The sequence below is a fragment of the Microcebus murinus genome, chromosome 3, assembly GCF_040939455.1.
Source record: "Microcebus murinus isolate Inina chromosome 3, M.murinus_Inina_mat1.0, whole genome shotgun sequence".
Taxonomy (NCBI): Eukaryota; Metazoa; Chordata; class Mammalia; order Primates; family Cheirogaleidae; genus Microcebus; species Microcebus murinus.
The window spans coordinates 57839887-57853781 of record NC_134106.1 but is presented as its reverse complement, the minus strand read 5'-3'; the positions used below and the strand labels follow the sequence as shown (position 1 = coordinate 57853781).

At 38.6% G+C, this 13895-nt stretch overlaps 1 protein-coding gene across 2 annotated transcripts; it reads right to left on the bottom strand.

The window, feature by feature from the left end:
* Positions 1 to 3683: 3683 nt before the first annotated feature.
* On the bottom strand, positions 3684 to 13344 carry SNRNP27 (small nuclear ribonucleoprotein U4/U6.U5 subunit 27). Of its 2 annotated transcripts, XR_001150393.3 has the most exons (7): positions 13197 to 13344; positions 11753 to 11873; positions 10623 to 10735; positions 9495 to 9574; positions 5117 to 5181; positions 3926 to 4094; positions 3684 to 3840 (listed from the first exon to the last, which is right to left on the bottom strand). XR_001150393.3 is itself a non-coding variant. In XM_012750113.3 (6 exons), the coding sequence occupies exons 1-6, from the start codon at positions 13228 to 13230 to the stop codon at positions 4040 to 4042; spliced, it is 468 nt and encodes a 155-aa protein (XP_012605567.1). In that variant the 5' UTR covers positions 13231 to 13344; the 3' UTR covers positions 3684 to 4039. The 2 variants fall into 2 exon arrangements, 1 of the variants encoding a protein (XP_012605567.1); XM_012750113.3 differs by having other exon boundaries at positions 3684 to 4094.
* Positions 13345 to 13895: the final 551 nt, after the last annotated feature.

The window sequence follows — 13895 nt, the reverse complement described above, 5'->3', positions numbered from 1 at the left end:
CATTAAAATGTATTTTGTTTTAAAAGGTTTTGAGAATTGATTTTGTTCCCTTAAGTATAAAAATCAGGACTGAAAGTTTCTGCTTCAAGAGTATCAATCCCTTTCTTTGTGGCACTTTTGGGCACTCTAATATCATGATATCCAACATCATGATTTTTTTTTAACATTTAATAAAAAAGACATTTAAGGAATGCTGCTTTACAAAAATTAGTCACTCCAAAATATTTTGTGATTTTAAAAAATAAGGCAATGGTTAAATAAAGTGCTGTATATACGTTCCACAAAAAACTGTGTAGCAGGTTTTTTAAAAGATAGATTTACATATAATGGCATGGAAAGATCTCCAAGGAACAGTGTTGAGTAAATAATTAAGCTGTAAAATGATCCCTACATCATATTTTTTTAAAAGACCCAAACTATACCTTTTCCTCACTTTCAACTGTTATATACATACATGCATGGACAAAGGATACATTGCAAAGGATTAGCAGCGAAGAAAGAACAATAGGATTGTGGGTACTTTTCAAAGGGAATTTAGCATTGTCATATTTTAAATTTTTTACAAGTAAGATTATTAGTTGAGTAAGTAAAGGCTAAAAAGAAAATCAGAAGAAGTGGTTAAGTGAACAAAGATTACAGAATTCATGAATTTAACAGATATTTATTGTTTTACTATATGCCAGGCACTCTGTGGTGCTGGGGCTATAGCAGTAAACGAGACAGAAGCCCTATTTCTCAGAGCTTGCTGTCTAATGGAAGAACCAGACAATAATAAGTTAAAAAGAGTATGTCAGGGAGTGGCAAGTGCTGTGAGAAAAAGTAAAGCAGGGTTTGGGAAAGCATGTGACGAACTGGAATTCTCATATATTGCTTGTTAGAATGTATAATAAAATAGTGCAGCTACTTTGGAAAACAGTTTGACAGCACCTCAAAAAGTTAAACATAGAGTTACCAATATGATTCAGTAATTCCACTTGTACACTAGTGTTCATGAAATATTATTTATGATAGTCAAAAAATGCAAACAACCTAACTGCCCATCAACTGATGAAAGTGGTACATTTGTATCAACAGAAATGTATCTATAGAATATTATTCTACCACAAAAAGGAACAATATACTAATACATGCTACAAAAAACAAATGAACCTTGAAAATACTATGCTGAGTGAAAGCAGCCAGACATGAAAGGGCACATATGGTATGATTCCATTTATATGAAATGTCCAGAATAGGTACACATGCAGAGATAGAAAGGGGTTTCTAGGGTTTAGGGAGATGAGGAGTGATTATTAATGAGTATGGGGTTTCTTTTTGGGGTGATGAAAACATTCTGGAATTAGACACTGATGATAGATGCATAACTATGAATATACTAATAACCATGGAACTGTAAACTTTAGAAGAGTATATTTTATGGTATGTAAATTTTATCTTAATTTTTTAAATGTTAAAAAAGACTAAAGCAGGGCACAGGGATAGAGAGGGAAGAAAGTTTGCTATTTTGGATAGGGTAGTTAGGAATGACCTTAGTTTAATCAGAGACCTGAACAAAGTAAAGAAGCTAACCATGCAAATCTGGGAGGTGGGGAGGAGTGGGAACATTCCAGAAAGAATAAAGAGCAAATGAGAAGATTCTGGGGGTAGACACATGCCTGTTTTCAAAGAATAGCCAGGAGGCCAGCTAGTGCAGCAAAGTGCAGTGAGCAAGCAGGTGAGGCCCTGGGAAGCCAGGATCTACAGATCATGAAGAGGCCTGTAGACCACACTAAGGACTGGACTTTATTCTAAATGACAGAAAATCACTGGAGCCAGGACCAATGTGACTTGATGCACATTTTAAAGGTTTATCTCTGCTGCTGGATGGAGAATAAATAAGCAGTAAGAATGGAAGGAGGGAGACCTATTAGGAGGTTATTGCAAGTAGTCCAAGTAAGAGAGCTTAAATTAGCATAGGTGGTAAAAAGTGGTCAGATTCATTGGACTGAATTTAAGAAAAAAGAAAAAAAAAGTGAAAGTGGTCAGATTCAAAAAGCACTCTGAGGTTACAGCCAGAAAAATTTGCTAATGAATCAGATGTAAGGTGTGGAAGAAAGATAAGAGTCAAGGAGAACCCCAAGGATTTTGGTTTGAGCAATGGAATGAATTGAAAGGGCCATTTACTGAGATGGGGAAGCTTCAGAGAAGACTGGGCAGGGAAATGAGAGTTCATATGTTAATATAATTGTGAATGTATGCAATATCTCCAAAAGGATACATAATTAACTCATCACTCTTTGTATCACCTGAATCTTGTTCCATGTTGTTTTTTTTTGACAGAGTCTCACTCTGTTGCCCTGAGTAGAGTGCCATGGCATCAGCCTAGCTCACAGCAACCTCAAACTCCGGGACTCAAGTGATCCTCCTTCCTCAGCCTTCTGCATAGCTGGGACTACAGGTGTGTGCCATGACACTGGCTAATCTTTCTATTTTCAGTAGAGACAGGGTGTCACTCTTGCTCAAGCTGGTCTCCAAATCCTGAGCTCAAGTGATCCGCCAGCCCTGGCCTCCCAGAGTGCTAGGATTACGGGTATGAGCCTCCATGCCCAGCCTATTCCATGTGTTTATAGTACTTACTCCGAAGAATAAAATTTAAAATCTAGACACAGAGCTTCAAACACCAGCAAGGTATGAAACAGAATGGGGTTGATGGTTATTATCTTCAATATAAAAAGACATTTTTCTTCAAATGAGAAAAAGAAAAGCTTGCCAAAAGACAAACGGATCCAAGATTTGGAATTGGCATTTCACAAAAGAAATACCTGTGGCTAACACATTTAAAAAAATGTTCATCCTCCCTAGAAACTGAACAGAAATAAAACCAAACAGTACCAGTATTTTACCCATTGGATAAGAAACCTTTAAAAAATTATTACACCTAATATTTGCACATGTATATGAAATGAGAATGCTTACACTTCACTAGAGTTGGTTGTTACCTTCTAGGCATATATATCAAAAGCCTTAAAACATGCACACATACCTCTCTTTATCTCACCTGGCAATGCTACATCTAAGAACTGAGCCTGAGGAAATAATGGAACAAGTACAAAATATATATGTAATGGGGATAGACAGTAGTGTCACAGTTTAATTATAACAAGTCATGGGAGACAAGCCAATGTTTACCAATAAGGAATCAGTTAAAAAATTATGATATAACCAAGGAGCTACTAAAAGCTAAGTTGACAAAGTATATTTAAAAGTATAAAAAAATATTCATAATACATGGCAGAAAAAGGGTCAGAGAAAGAACTGTGTGTATATGTACATATTTATATATTCTGATCTTATGGTTGGGGTGAGCAATATATAACCACAGGAGCCTGAAAAGATATATACCAAAACATTAACACTCATTATTTCTGGGAGTAGACTACAGTAGATTTTTGGCTTCTCTTTTACTTTTTGGTTTCTCCCAAGTTTTTTTTAATAATAAGCATGCATTGCTTTTATAATTGAGGCAAAAAAAAAAATGGTATTGGGGGAAAACACACAGAAGATACAAAAATCTGAAGTTATACTTCTTCATTCTTCCAGTTCTTAACCTACTAAGAATCAAGACACCTAAATCTATGTTTGAAAAAAAAGAAAATGTCTAGGGAGATTCTTTTACCCAGTAACAAAAATATTTATCAAATATAAAAGGTTAGAAATATTGCTTTATTGGAGAACTTACATCCAAATTACTTTCATGTTTTTCAAAAATTCCTAATGAGCCTCCAAGAAGAAAACATATACAACTTCCACAGGAATAAGGATAAACAAAATGGGTTTGATGATTGCCACAAATGATATTTCCTAAAAGACAAAAATGTATATTTAACCTTTCTTCTTTTGAGGCAAGGTAAGTGAACTGCGCGTATCATAAATAAGATTTTCTTACTTTATAAGAAGAAGAACCGGGATCCTGTTTTTGATGCATACTAATTAACAAAATACAAAATCCATTCTCTGACCAAGATGAGGGGAAAAAAATCATTCTTCAACATTTCAAGTCTCATGCAATGAAATCCAAAGGTCTGTTGAATCCACCTTTTCGATTCATGTACTGCCTATGATGAAAAGAGAAAATTCATTATTAAAAAACAAAAACCCTGGACTCCTTTTATAAAAAAAAAAAAATAACATGCTTCAGAGATTAAACCTATAAACCATCTTTAAAATAGCAAAGTCTAGGGTAGAAACTATTAGATTATTTAATACATATTAAAAAATTGTTTTACTTTCAAAATAAGCCAAAACCTTTCAGATTTTTTAAAATTTGAAACAGCAGCATAGAAGTATACCTTAAAAATTATTTGAGAAAATGCTACAGACTTAAAAAAAAACCAACTGAAAAATCCATATTTATTCTAGGCAACCCTAAACATGTAGTTTGGAAATAGAGGAGTCACAAAATAGGCACCTATGGAGCAAATTCAGTTGTACATTGTAATAATTGTCCTCATAAGCCCCTATTTGAAGGTAATTTTACAAAAGACTGTCCAAGATGATTCTAGTATCTTAGCTTATAGCAGTCTCAAGTCATATTATCCACAGTCTAAATTAATTGGAATTTAATCTTTTATCAGTGATAAAGGTGGAGAAAAAGGCAATGTTTGAAAACATTTTGTCTTTTTCATTCATTAAGAATTTAATGAGTTTCAAGTATGGAATGGTTTGTTCCAAATCTGCGGTACAAATAAAATATGACTATATATGACAGAAAAATACATTTACAGTTAAAATCTTTACACATCTAGGTAAATAGTCCAGAAGGGATCTATTTAAATGTATAACTACAATAAAATCAAAGTCCACACACTTGAGATAAAGCTTTTCTGAGGAAATTACTATCGACAGCCCTAAAACATTTAAGCCAACTATCCTCTAATAGCTATTAGCTCAATTGTAATCGGGAAAGCGATTTTAACACACCAGGATATAAGCAATGACGATAATATTTCATTAAGACAAGGAACAGTATGGAAAACTGCTATATTTCCTACAAACATGATTATCCCATAATAAAATTCTTTTCTTAGCAGGAAACTGATTTCATTAGTTCAAACACAGTAATGGGGGCTATACATACCTGTACTTCCTCTTCTGAGACACATTTATGGCATAGGCATTTACAGAGCCATCCACCTTCTTTCCCTGAAGAGAAATAAACAAAAAATAGGAAGGAAACATTAAATGCCTAGATCAAAGAGTTGGACCCCACAGACACATTTAAATGGCAAGATCCATTTAAGAAAAAGACAGCTCAATGAGGGAGAGGGAATTTTCAGATCCTGATGATATCCATGAACTCCCAAGTATTAGAACTCTCTGCTCACAGTTTTATAGTCATACATCAGCAATTAATACAATAGTCAAATCAACAAATATTCATGGTATTTATTAATATGTTTGTTATCTGCAAGGTATGCCAGGAAGTAGGAAGCAGATCCTAATATTTTTTGGTCAAAGAATCCTTTGAAACCAGATAAAAGTTGGGGATATTATCATCAGAAAATTTCACAGTCACACAAAATTTAACTTACAACCTTAGCTCATAATATTCGCTAAACACAGTGGGAACAGTAAGCATTCACCTAAATCCCATTTCTTGCACAGACCTTGATACTTTAAGTCAAGAATAAGAACACAGAACAGCAGGCACTAATGTTGTTATGTGTTACTTTCATTTTGGCCTTTCTGAACGTGGCACCTACCCTCTTTTCACTAATTCCTGTATGGGTCTTCTGATCCAGCCAAGTCAACTCACCATACCTACTTGCCCCTGTGCTATTCCTCATGCCTGAATTGCCTTCCCTGCCTCCATCCAATCTTTAACTGTCTGGTTCTTATCCATCATTCAAGGCCCAATTCAAACACTCCAGCTGCCAAGAAGTGCACAGTACCCTCCATTTTCTATCCTATTATCATGATGTATATGATGATATAATTTCTCCTGTGAGACTGCAAGCTTTTTGAAGCTAGGATATATCTAAGACTCACCTATGTACTCCCACATTCTAGGCCACTGCACTCACCAGAAAATGACTATTTAATGAACATTACCAGCTGATGTCATGACACATCAAAGATCTCCAACTCCCTCCCTCCTTCATAATAATAGGTAAAGGGTAGCCTGTCTATGCAGCATATGTATTAGATATCCATGCTAGGGTAAAAAACAGATTCTGACCCATTGGCCTAAAGGCATGCACAGGTGAGCTAAAATAAATATATTTGTACTTACTTTTCTATTCTTCTTTTCACCTATTTTGGGGGGATACCGAACAAATTACTTGAGGTATATGATTTTGACCTCTCAAGAATAGGAGGGAGGCATGACTTGGAAAGACTGGCCTTGGAACAAAAAGTAAATGATGCTAAATAACCTTTTTACTATGTTCAATTCCTAAAGGCTTACTGATTTTTGGAAACTATTTGCAGAGCTCGTATTAGCCTTATTCTCATTTATTTACATGCTGGCATAGAAAATTATCAATTAATAAATATAACCAAACTTTAAACCTTTCTAGAACAATGTTAAAATAGAAGAGAAAAACAGGATGAAGTGACATGTGCCTGTAGTCCCAGCTACTTGGGAGACTAAGACAGGAAGATCTCTTGAACCCAGCAGTTTGAGTCAAGCCTAGGCAACATAGCAAGATTTCATTTCTTAAAAAAAAGAAAATAGAAGGGAAAATACAACTACACGGGCATATGAAAGCTCCTACAATAGATCAATGATGAAATATCACAAGATATATATTACTAAAAAATACAAAAATGCTAAGAGACTTTATAAACAATACTCATGATGCCAACTGCATATGAACTACATTAATATCCTTGTAAATGTCATTAAAAAACAACTGACATCATTTGGTTTGATGGTATTCCATAAATTTTATTATATAAGATCTATGAATTCTCACCTAATTTTTCCTTTATACATAAACATCTTCAGCACTGACTATATTTAAAAGCAAAGGGTAGCCCCATCTTTACACCTCTTAGCAACTTCAAACATAATATCAGGCGATAGTAAAACCAAAACAAAGAAAATAATTCCAGTCAGTTCCCTCCCCATTCTTCTAAAAACATTAAAATGATAGTTGCCTTACTTTTGAGATATTTTTATTCACCCAACATATATATTAATAAACCATTTCACTTACAAAGTACTCTTTGGAAAAACAAACCAGGATTTGGTGTATTCTAGAAAAAAAAAGCTGATACATAAACTGCATTAAATTCCAAAATAGGGCTCACATAGCATTGCAAAAACATTCTTAATTTTCTTACAACAGTCATGCCTCAGTACTCCTCTTAAGTTACATACTGTCACTTTAAAATGTGAGTCCCACACAATTACATTAGTTAGAAACTCATAGCATCTGAGATTACCTCACTCTATTAAACTCAATGGAATACAAGATTAGGGGAAGTAGATTATTTTTGACAATTTTTCTCAAAAATCTGCATTTCTATTTGTGAAACTATATGAAAAGACTTAAAATTCCTGGCCTGGGACAGTGGTTCACATCTGTACTCCTAGCACTCTGGACGCTAAGGTAAAAGATCGCTTGAGCTCAGGAGTTCAAGACCAGCCTGAGCAAGAGGAAGACCCCATCTCTACTAAAAATAGAAAAGTTAGCCAGGCATGGTGGCACATACCTGTAGTCCCAGCTATTCGGGAGGCTGAGACAGGAGGATTGCTTGAGCCTAGGAGTTTGAGGTTGCAGTGACCTAGGCTGATGCCACTGCACTCTAGCCAGGGTGACAGAGCAAGACTTTGTCTCAAAAAAGACTTAAAATTCTAGAAAAGATATTTAATGTATTGTCTTTCCACAGACACTTTTGCTCTCTCCATCTCCCCTTTTCCCCTCCCCACATCCATCTCTCCATTTCCCCTCTTCCCTCCTCCCCCATCTACCTATCTTTTTCTACTCTCTGCCTCCTCTTATGTACAACCCTCCTTCTTTTTCCTCCTCCCTTTTTTTTTTTTTTTTTTGAGACAGGGTCTCCTTTTGTCACCCAGGCTTGAGTGCAGTAGTGTGATCACAGCTCATTGCCACCTCAAATTCCTGGGCTCAGGTGATCTTCCTGTCTTAGCCTCCCGAGTAGCTGGGACTTCAGGTGTGGGCCACTATACCTGGCTAATTTTTAAAAATTTGGGGTAGAGACAGGGTCTTGCTATGTTGCCCAGGCTGGTCTCAAACTCCTGGCCTTAAGTGATCCTCTTGCCTCAGTCTCCCAAAGTGCTGGGATTATAGGAGTGAGCCATTGGCCCAGGCTCCACTTCCCTCATTTGTGTGGTATTGTGATGAACGCTAGACAGCATTCACTTTCCAATCCACCCCGATCTGAGCTGTAAGACATGTATGCAGCTGCCCAATATCATCTTTATGTGGCAGCTAGATGTTCTTCCGTTCCCCAGCAGCCTCCTTCCTATAACCCCATTCTGGGTGGGTCAACTGCATTACCCAGGCTCCCCAGACTAATACCTCAGAGGCATCACTGACTACTCACTTCCACTCCCCCTGCTCCTGAGTGGTTCTCAACTCAGTTCAGGACTTCATCCTCTTTCACTTGCATAAATCAGCAGTTCTCCCTGCCTCCAATCTAACCCACCTGCCAGATAAACTCAAACTGCCCCCAGAGTCATCTTTCTAAAACACATAGATTAACTGTGTCACTGCCTTGCTTAAAAATCATTGTTTCTTCTCCTTAATTCCTAAAGAATCAGCTGAGTATAATGAATCATGCCTGTAATCCTAGCACTCTGGGAGGCTGAGGTGGGAGGATCACTTGAGTTCCAGAGTTCAAGGCCAGCCTGAGCAAGAGTGAGACTCTGTCTCTAGCTGTGTGGTGGCACGTACCTATAGTCCCAGTCACTTGGGAGGATGAGGCAGAAGGATCACTTGAGCCCACAAGGTGAAGGTTGCCATGAGCTAGGCTGACACCACAGCACTGTAGGCCGGGTGACAGAGCAAGACTCTGTCTCAAAAAAAAAGAAATTCCTAAAGAATCAACTCTAAATTCCTTAGCATGGCTAAGGACATCAAAAGTACTCTGCAATTTGGCTCCTACTTCTATGTTTGGCCTTAGTCATAGTCACTAGCCCATCAGCACCTTTTTACCAGTCACTGAATTTGCAATTCCCATAACACACTATGCTCCTTCACACCTACATGGCATTTTCATGACTCTTCCCTCTACTTGAAATGATCTTCCTCTTCTTTGTCGATCACCTCTACTTGCCCTTTAAGATCTAACTCAAACATTATCCCTGACAAAATGCTCCCTGAATTCCAATGGCAGTTCATTGCTTCCTCCTCTGTATTCTCAAAGGCCCTTCAAACAGATACTTATTGTCTTATAACCAAATAAACGTAGAATATGGAAAGATGGGACAGTCATGATGGATTAATTCAAATCAGAATGTGTAACTGGTTGGCTGTTTTACTTACTTTTGTGGAATCAAAGGAAGCAAATCCCATTAACTTCATCATTTCTATTTCTTCCTCTGTTTTGCCCTCTAAGTCTTCCTCTGCAACAATAAATGATAATTTTTTTAACTCTCCTATCATTTGATATTATACATAAATAAAAAGAGAGGTGCCAACAGACTAATATTAATATCACTTCACCTCCTCACCAGCAGAGAACACACAAAAGAATTAGCTAAGACGGGCTCAACTGCATGTGCATATATAGTCCCAGCTACTCAGGAGGATGAGGCTGAGGCAAGAGGATTGCTTGAGCCCAAGAGTTTGAGACTAGCCTGGGCAAAATAGCAAGACCCCCATCTCTAAAAAAAAAAAATAACAAAGTAAAATAATATAAAGAAAACCAATTATCCAAAGACAAGACTAATGAAAAAATTATTCTTCAATTTGAACAAAATATAACTTATAGTGCAAGAAAAATAATATGCTCTCCTTGGAGCCTTTAGACAAGAATGCTTTTAATATCAGATGTGACACTATCTATCTAGTTCTGAAAATACTTCCAAAATAGAATATTCTCATGTTTTTAACTACTCTTCCTAGATTATATCAGGAGCACCATAGATAACCAGAAACTCACTAAGGTTTCACTAAAACACAATCTCAAAAACCATATGCAATGGGCCAGGCATGGTGGCTCACATCTGTAATCCTAGCACTCTGGGAGGCCAAGGTGGGAGGATCGCTCAAGGTCAGGAGTTCAAGACCAGCCTAAGCAAGAGTGAGACCCCATCTCTACCAAAAATTGAAAGAAATTAGCTGGACAACTAAAAATATATAGAAAAAATTAGCCGGGCATGGTGGCGCATGCCTGTAGTCCCAGCTACTCAGGAGGCTGAGGCAGGAGGACAGTTTGAGCCCAGGAGTTTGAGGTTGCTGTGAGCTAACCTGATGCCATGGCACTCTAGCCTGGGCAACAGAGCAAGACTCTGTCTCAAAAAAATAAAATAACAAAAACCATATGTAATGAACACTATAAAAAGCTTAATATTTAAATGTTCAAAAACTAAACTTTCATAATTTTATTATGACTGAAATTATCTAAACAAGGCTGTACTTTTCCTATAGTTACTTATCTAATAACATTACCAGTAATCTGACGTTCTTTACTCTTGGTTTCTTTTGTTTCTTTCTTTTCCTCATCTCTTCTTTCTTTCAGTCGAGAAGGGGAAGGAGATGTGGATCTATGTCGTCTTGGAGATCTAATATTTATAAGATGTTAGAAATAGACATACAGGGGGACTTTGTACAGATCAGCACAGATGTACATGAGTTCCTGAAAGGTGAATGCTGAATAAAAGCCAGGCTCCAGAGAACCAGGAGTCCATTCCCCATAGGATAGCAAGGTAGGTTCTCCCCCAAGGCCCTGATTATTAACAAAAGAATTTAAAAATACAGTTTACTGCTTAATCTCTGCTTACTCATCAACTGCATGAAGTACAGCTAGGGCTCAAAAGTTTTAATATAAATTTTAAAAGTTTCTAACAATTACACACACACAAAACTGAATTAAACAGTAATTGATGCTTATTAAGAATCAAAGTCCAGGCCAGGTGCGGTAGCTCACACCTGTAATCCTAGCACTCTGGGAGGCTGAGGACAGGAGGATTGCTTGAGCTCAGGAGTTCAAGACCAGCCTGAGCAAGAGCGAGACCCTGTCTCTACTATAAATAGAAAGAAATTAGCTGGACAACTAAAAATATATAGAAAAAATTAGCTGGCCACGGTGGTGCATGCCTATAGTCCCAGCTACCCAGGACGCTGAGGCAGGAGGATCGCTTGAGCCCAGGAGTTTGAGGTTGCTGTGAGCTAGGCTGATGCCATGGCACTCTAGCCTGGGCAAGAGAGTGAGACTGTCTCAAAAAAAAAAAAAATCAGACTCCATTTCTAAGCTTTCTCCAATATCATCCATTCTTAATTACATACTTGAATAAATCATTATCACCAAAAAGTTAATAAAACAAAAATACTTATTTCTGACTCTTGCCAAGCACCATGCTAAGTGGTTTCCATGTATTATTTCTCAATTACTACTCAAGACAACTCTGTGATGTAGAGTGCTATTAACCAAGATAGATCTAGCTTTACATTAACGTGGGATTAAGTGTCCTCCATTTCATGAAACTGTAAATCCCCATAGAGATCAAAACAAAGTAAAGGGCAGCGACCAGTTTCTTCAGGACTTGTGGTAAAGCTTCTGGCTTATTTTCTGCACTTGCCTGGAGCGTCTCCGGTGTGGGGATCGTGAGCGGCTCCTTCTCCGATCTCTTTCCCGGGACCTGGACCTCTCTCGGCGCCTGCGATCTCTCTCCCGGGATGTGGAGCGGGACCGCCTACGTTCTAACACAAACACACAAAAATTGCAGAACCGAAAATTACCCCAAATATTTAGAGCTGGGCTGTCCGAAAGAAATATAATACAAGTCATTTTTAGTAGTCATATTAAAAAGGTGTATGAAACAAGTGGGATTAATTTTAATGATATATGGTTTTGACCCAATATATCCAAACTATTATCATTTTGACATGCAAACAATATAAAAAGTTATTAATAAGATGTTTTATGGTTTTTTCGTGGGAAATCTGGTGTGTATTCTACATTTACAATACTTCTCAGTTCATATTAGCCACATTTCAAGTATTAAATAACCTCAAGTGGCTCAAGGCCTTAGTTAACGTTTAACTCTTCTCCACTAGTTGAAGGTGACAAAAACTAATCAGGGGCTAAACTGAGGGTCTAAGCTCTCCTGATGGAAGTCCAGGGTTATTTACATCGCACTGCCTCATTTACGGGGCTGAGGGCCAGACATCACGAGATGAGTTCCCTAGACTCAAATTTCTTAATATTAATTTCTCTGTTTATGACCTAGGCAGGAAACTAACATTTATTTAACATCTAAAGCCAGACAGAATTGCATACTGAATGTCCTGGAATCTGATATTAATTCTCACATGAATTTTTGTTGTTGTTTTGAGATAGTCGCCCAGGCCAGAGCGCCGTGGTTTCATCACAGCTCACTGAAGTCTCGAACTTCTGGGCTCAAGCGATCCTCCCGCCTCAGCTTCCCGAGTAGCTGGGACTACATGCGTGCACCACTACACCCAGCTAATTTTTAAAAATTTTTTGTAGAGGCGCGGTCTGGCTATGTTTCCCAGGCTGGTCTTTAACTCCTGGGCTCAAGCTATCCTCCTACCTCGGCCTCCCAGAGTGCTGGGATTACAGGTGCGAGCCACCACTCCCAGCCTCACATCAGTTTTTAAAAGTAAGTAATATTAATATTATCCCCAGTGACTATTAACAGCAACTAAATTCAGAAAGGCTAGGTGACTTGCCCACAGTCACCCAGAAATCTAGTGAAAGAACTGTAGTTTCATTCTAAGCCCACCAGCCACAGTATAATACAAGTTACTGTATTAGTAACAAATACAGTAGCTGACAAAGTCAGGGAAACCTCAATTCGGCGGGGAAAACAAAAAAACTGCCGTCAAACCGGAGGGAAGAGCGTGGGGCCCAGGTATTCACTCTCCCACCACCCCTCACTCTCCTCCTCGGGAGAAAAGGGCCCGCCTCTCCGCTTCCCTGCTACCGATTTAAAAAAAAAAAAAGGGGGGGGACGCGTCTCTGACCGAGCCCCAGGCTCCCCGAATTGCTTCTGAACTCACCCCTCCGTGGGGAGCGGCTGCGACTGCGACCCATTTGGGGTCCCGCTCCTCCTTACACCACCCCGGAAACGACTGTGCAACAACTTCCGGGAGGCCCGGGATCTGAGATTTTACTACCGACTGGAAAACATCTAAACGAGTTGCAAGGGTTCCGGCCCCTAAAGAAGGGAGGCGGCACAGAGCAAAGCCGAGATCACGCGGCCCCGTCCGGATGCCAGCTATGAGTCCCTACAGTCCGGTAGGCGCCGAGGCAGGAGAAGAGTTGCGGCTTCACCATCTTCTTGTCCACGGTGGGCATTAAAATATGCGATTTGAGCCGAGCGCGGTGGCTCACGCCTGTAATCCTAGCACTTTGGGAGGCCGAGGCGGGCGGATTACTCAAGGTCAGGAGTTCGAAACCAGCCTGAGCGAGACCCTATCTCTACCAAAAATAGAAAGAAATTAATTGACCAACTAAAAATATATATACAAAAAATTAGCCGGGCATGGTGGCGCATGCCTGTAGTCCCAGCTACTCGGAAGGCTGAGGCAGTAGGATCGCTGAGCCCCGGAGTTTGAGGTTGCTGTGAGCCAGGCTGACGCCACGGCACTCACTCTAGCCTGGGCAACAAAGTGAGATTCTGTCTCAAAAAAAAAAAAATGCGATTTGATGTTATTATAGAAATGTCTGGAAAATTTAGCTGTATACACACCACCCTA

Coding starts and splice junctions, on each gene's coding strand:
- SNRNP27 (XM_012750113.3), bottom strand. CDS start 13,230: ATGGGTCGCAGTCGCAGCCGCTCCCCACGGAGGG. Junction 10,736..11,752: donor CCACACCGGAGACGCTCCAG/GCAAGTGCAGAA, acceptor TATAAATATTAG/ATCTCCAAGACGACATAGAT. Junction 4,095..5,116: donor TCTCAGAAGAGGAAGTACAG/GTATGTATAGCC, acceptor TTTTCATCATAG/GCAGTACATGAATCGAAAAG.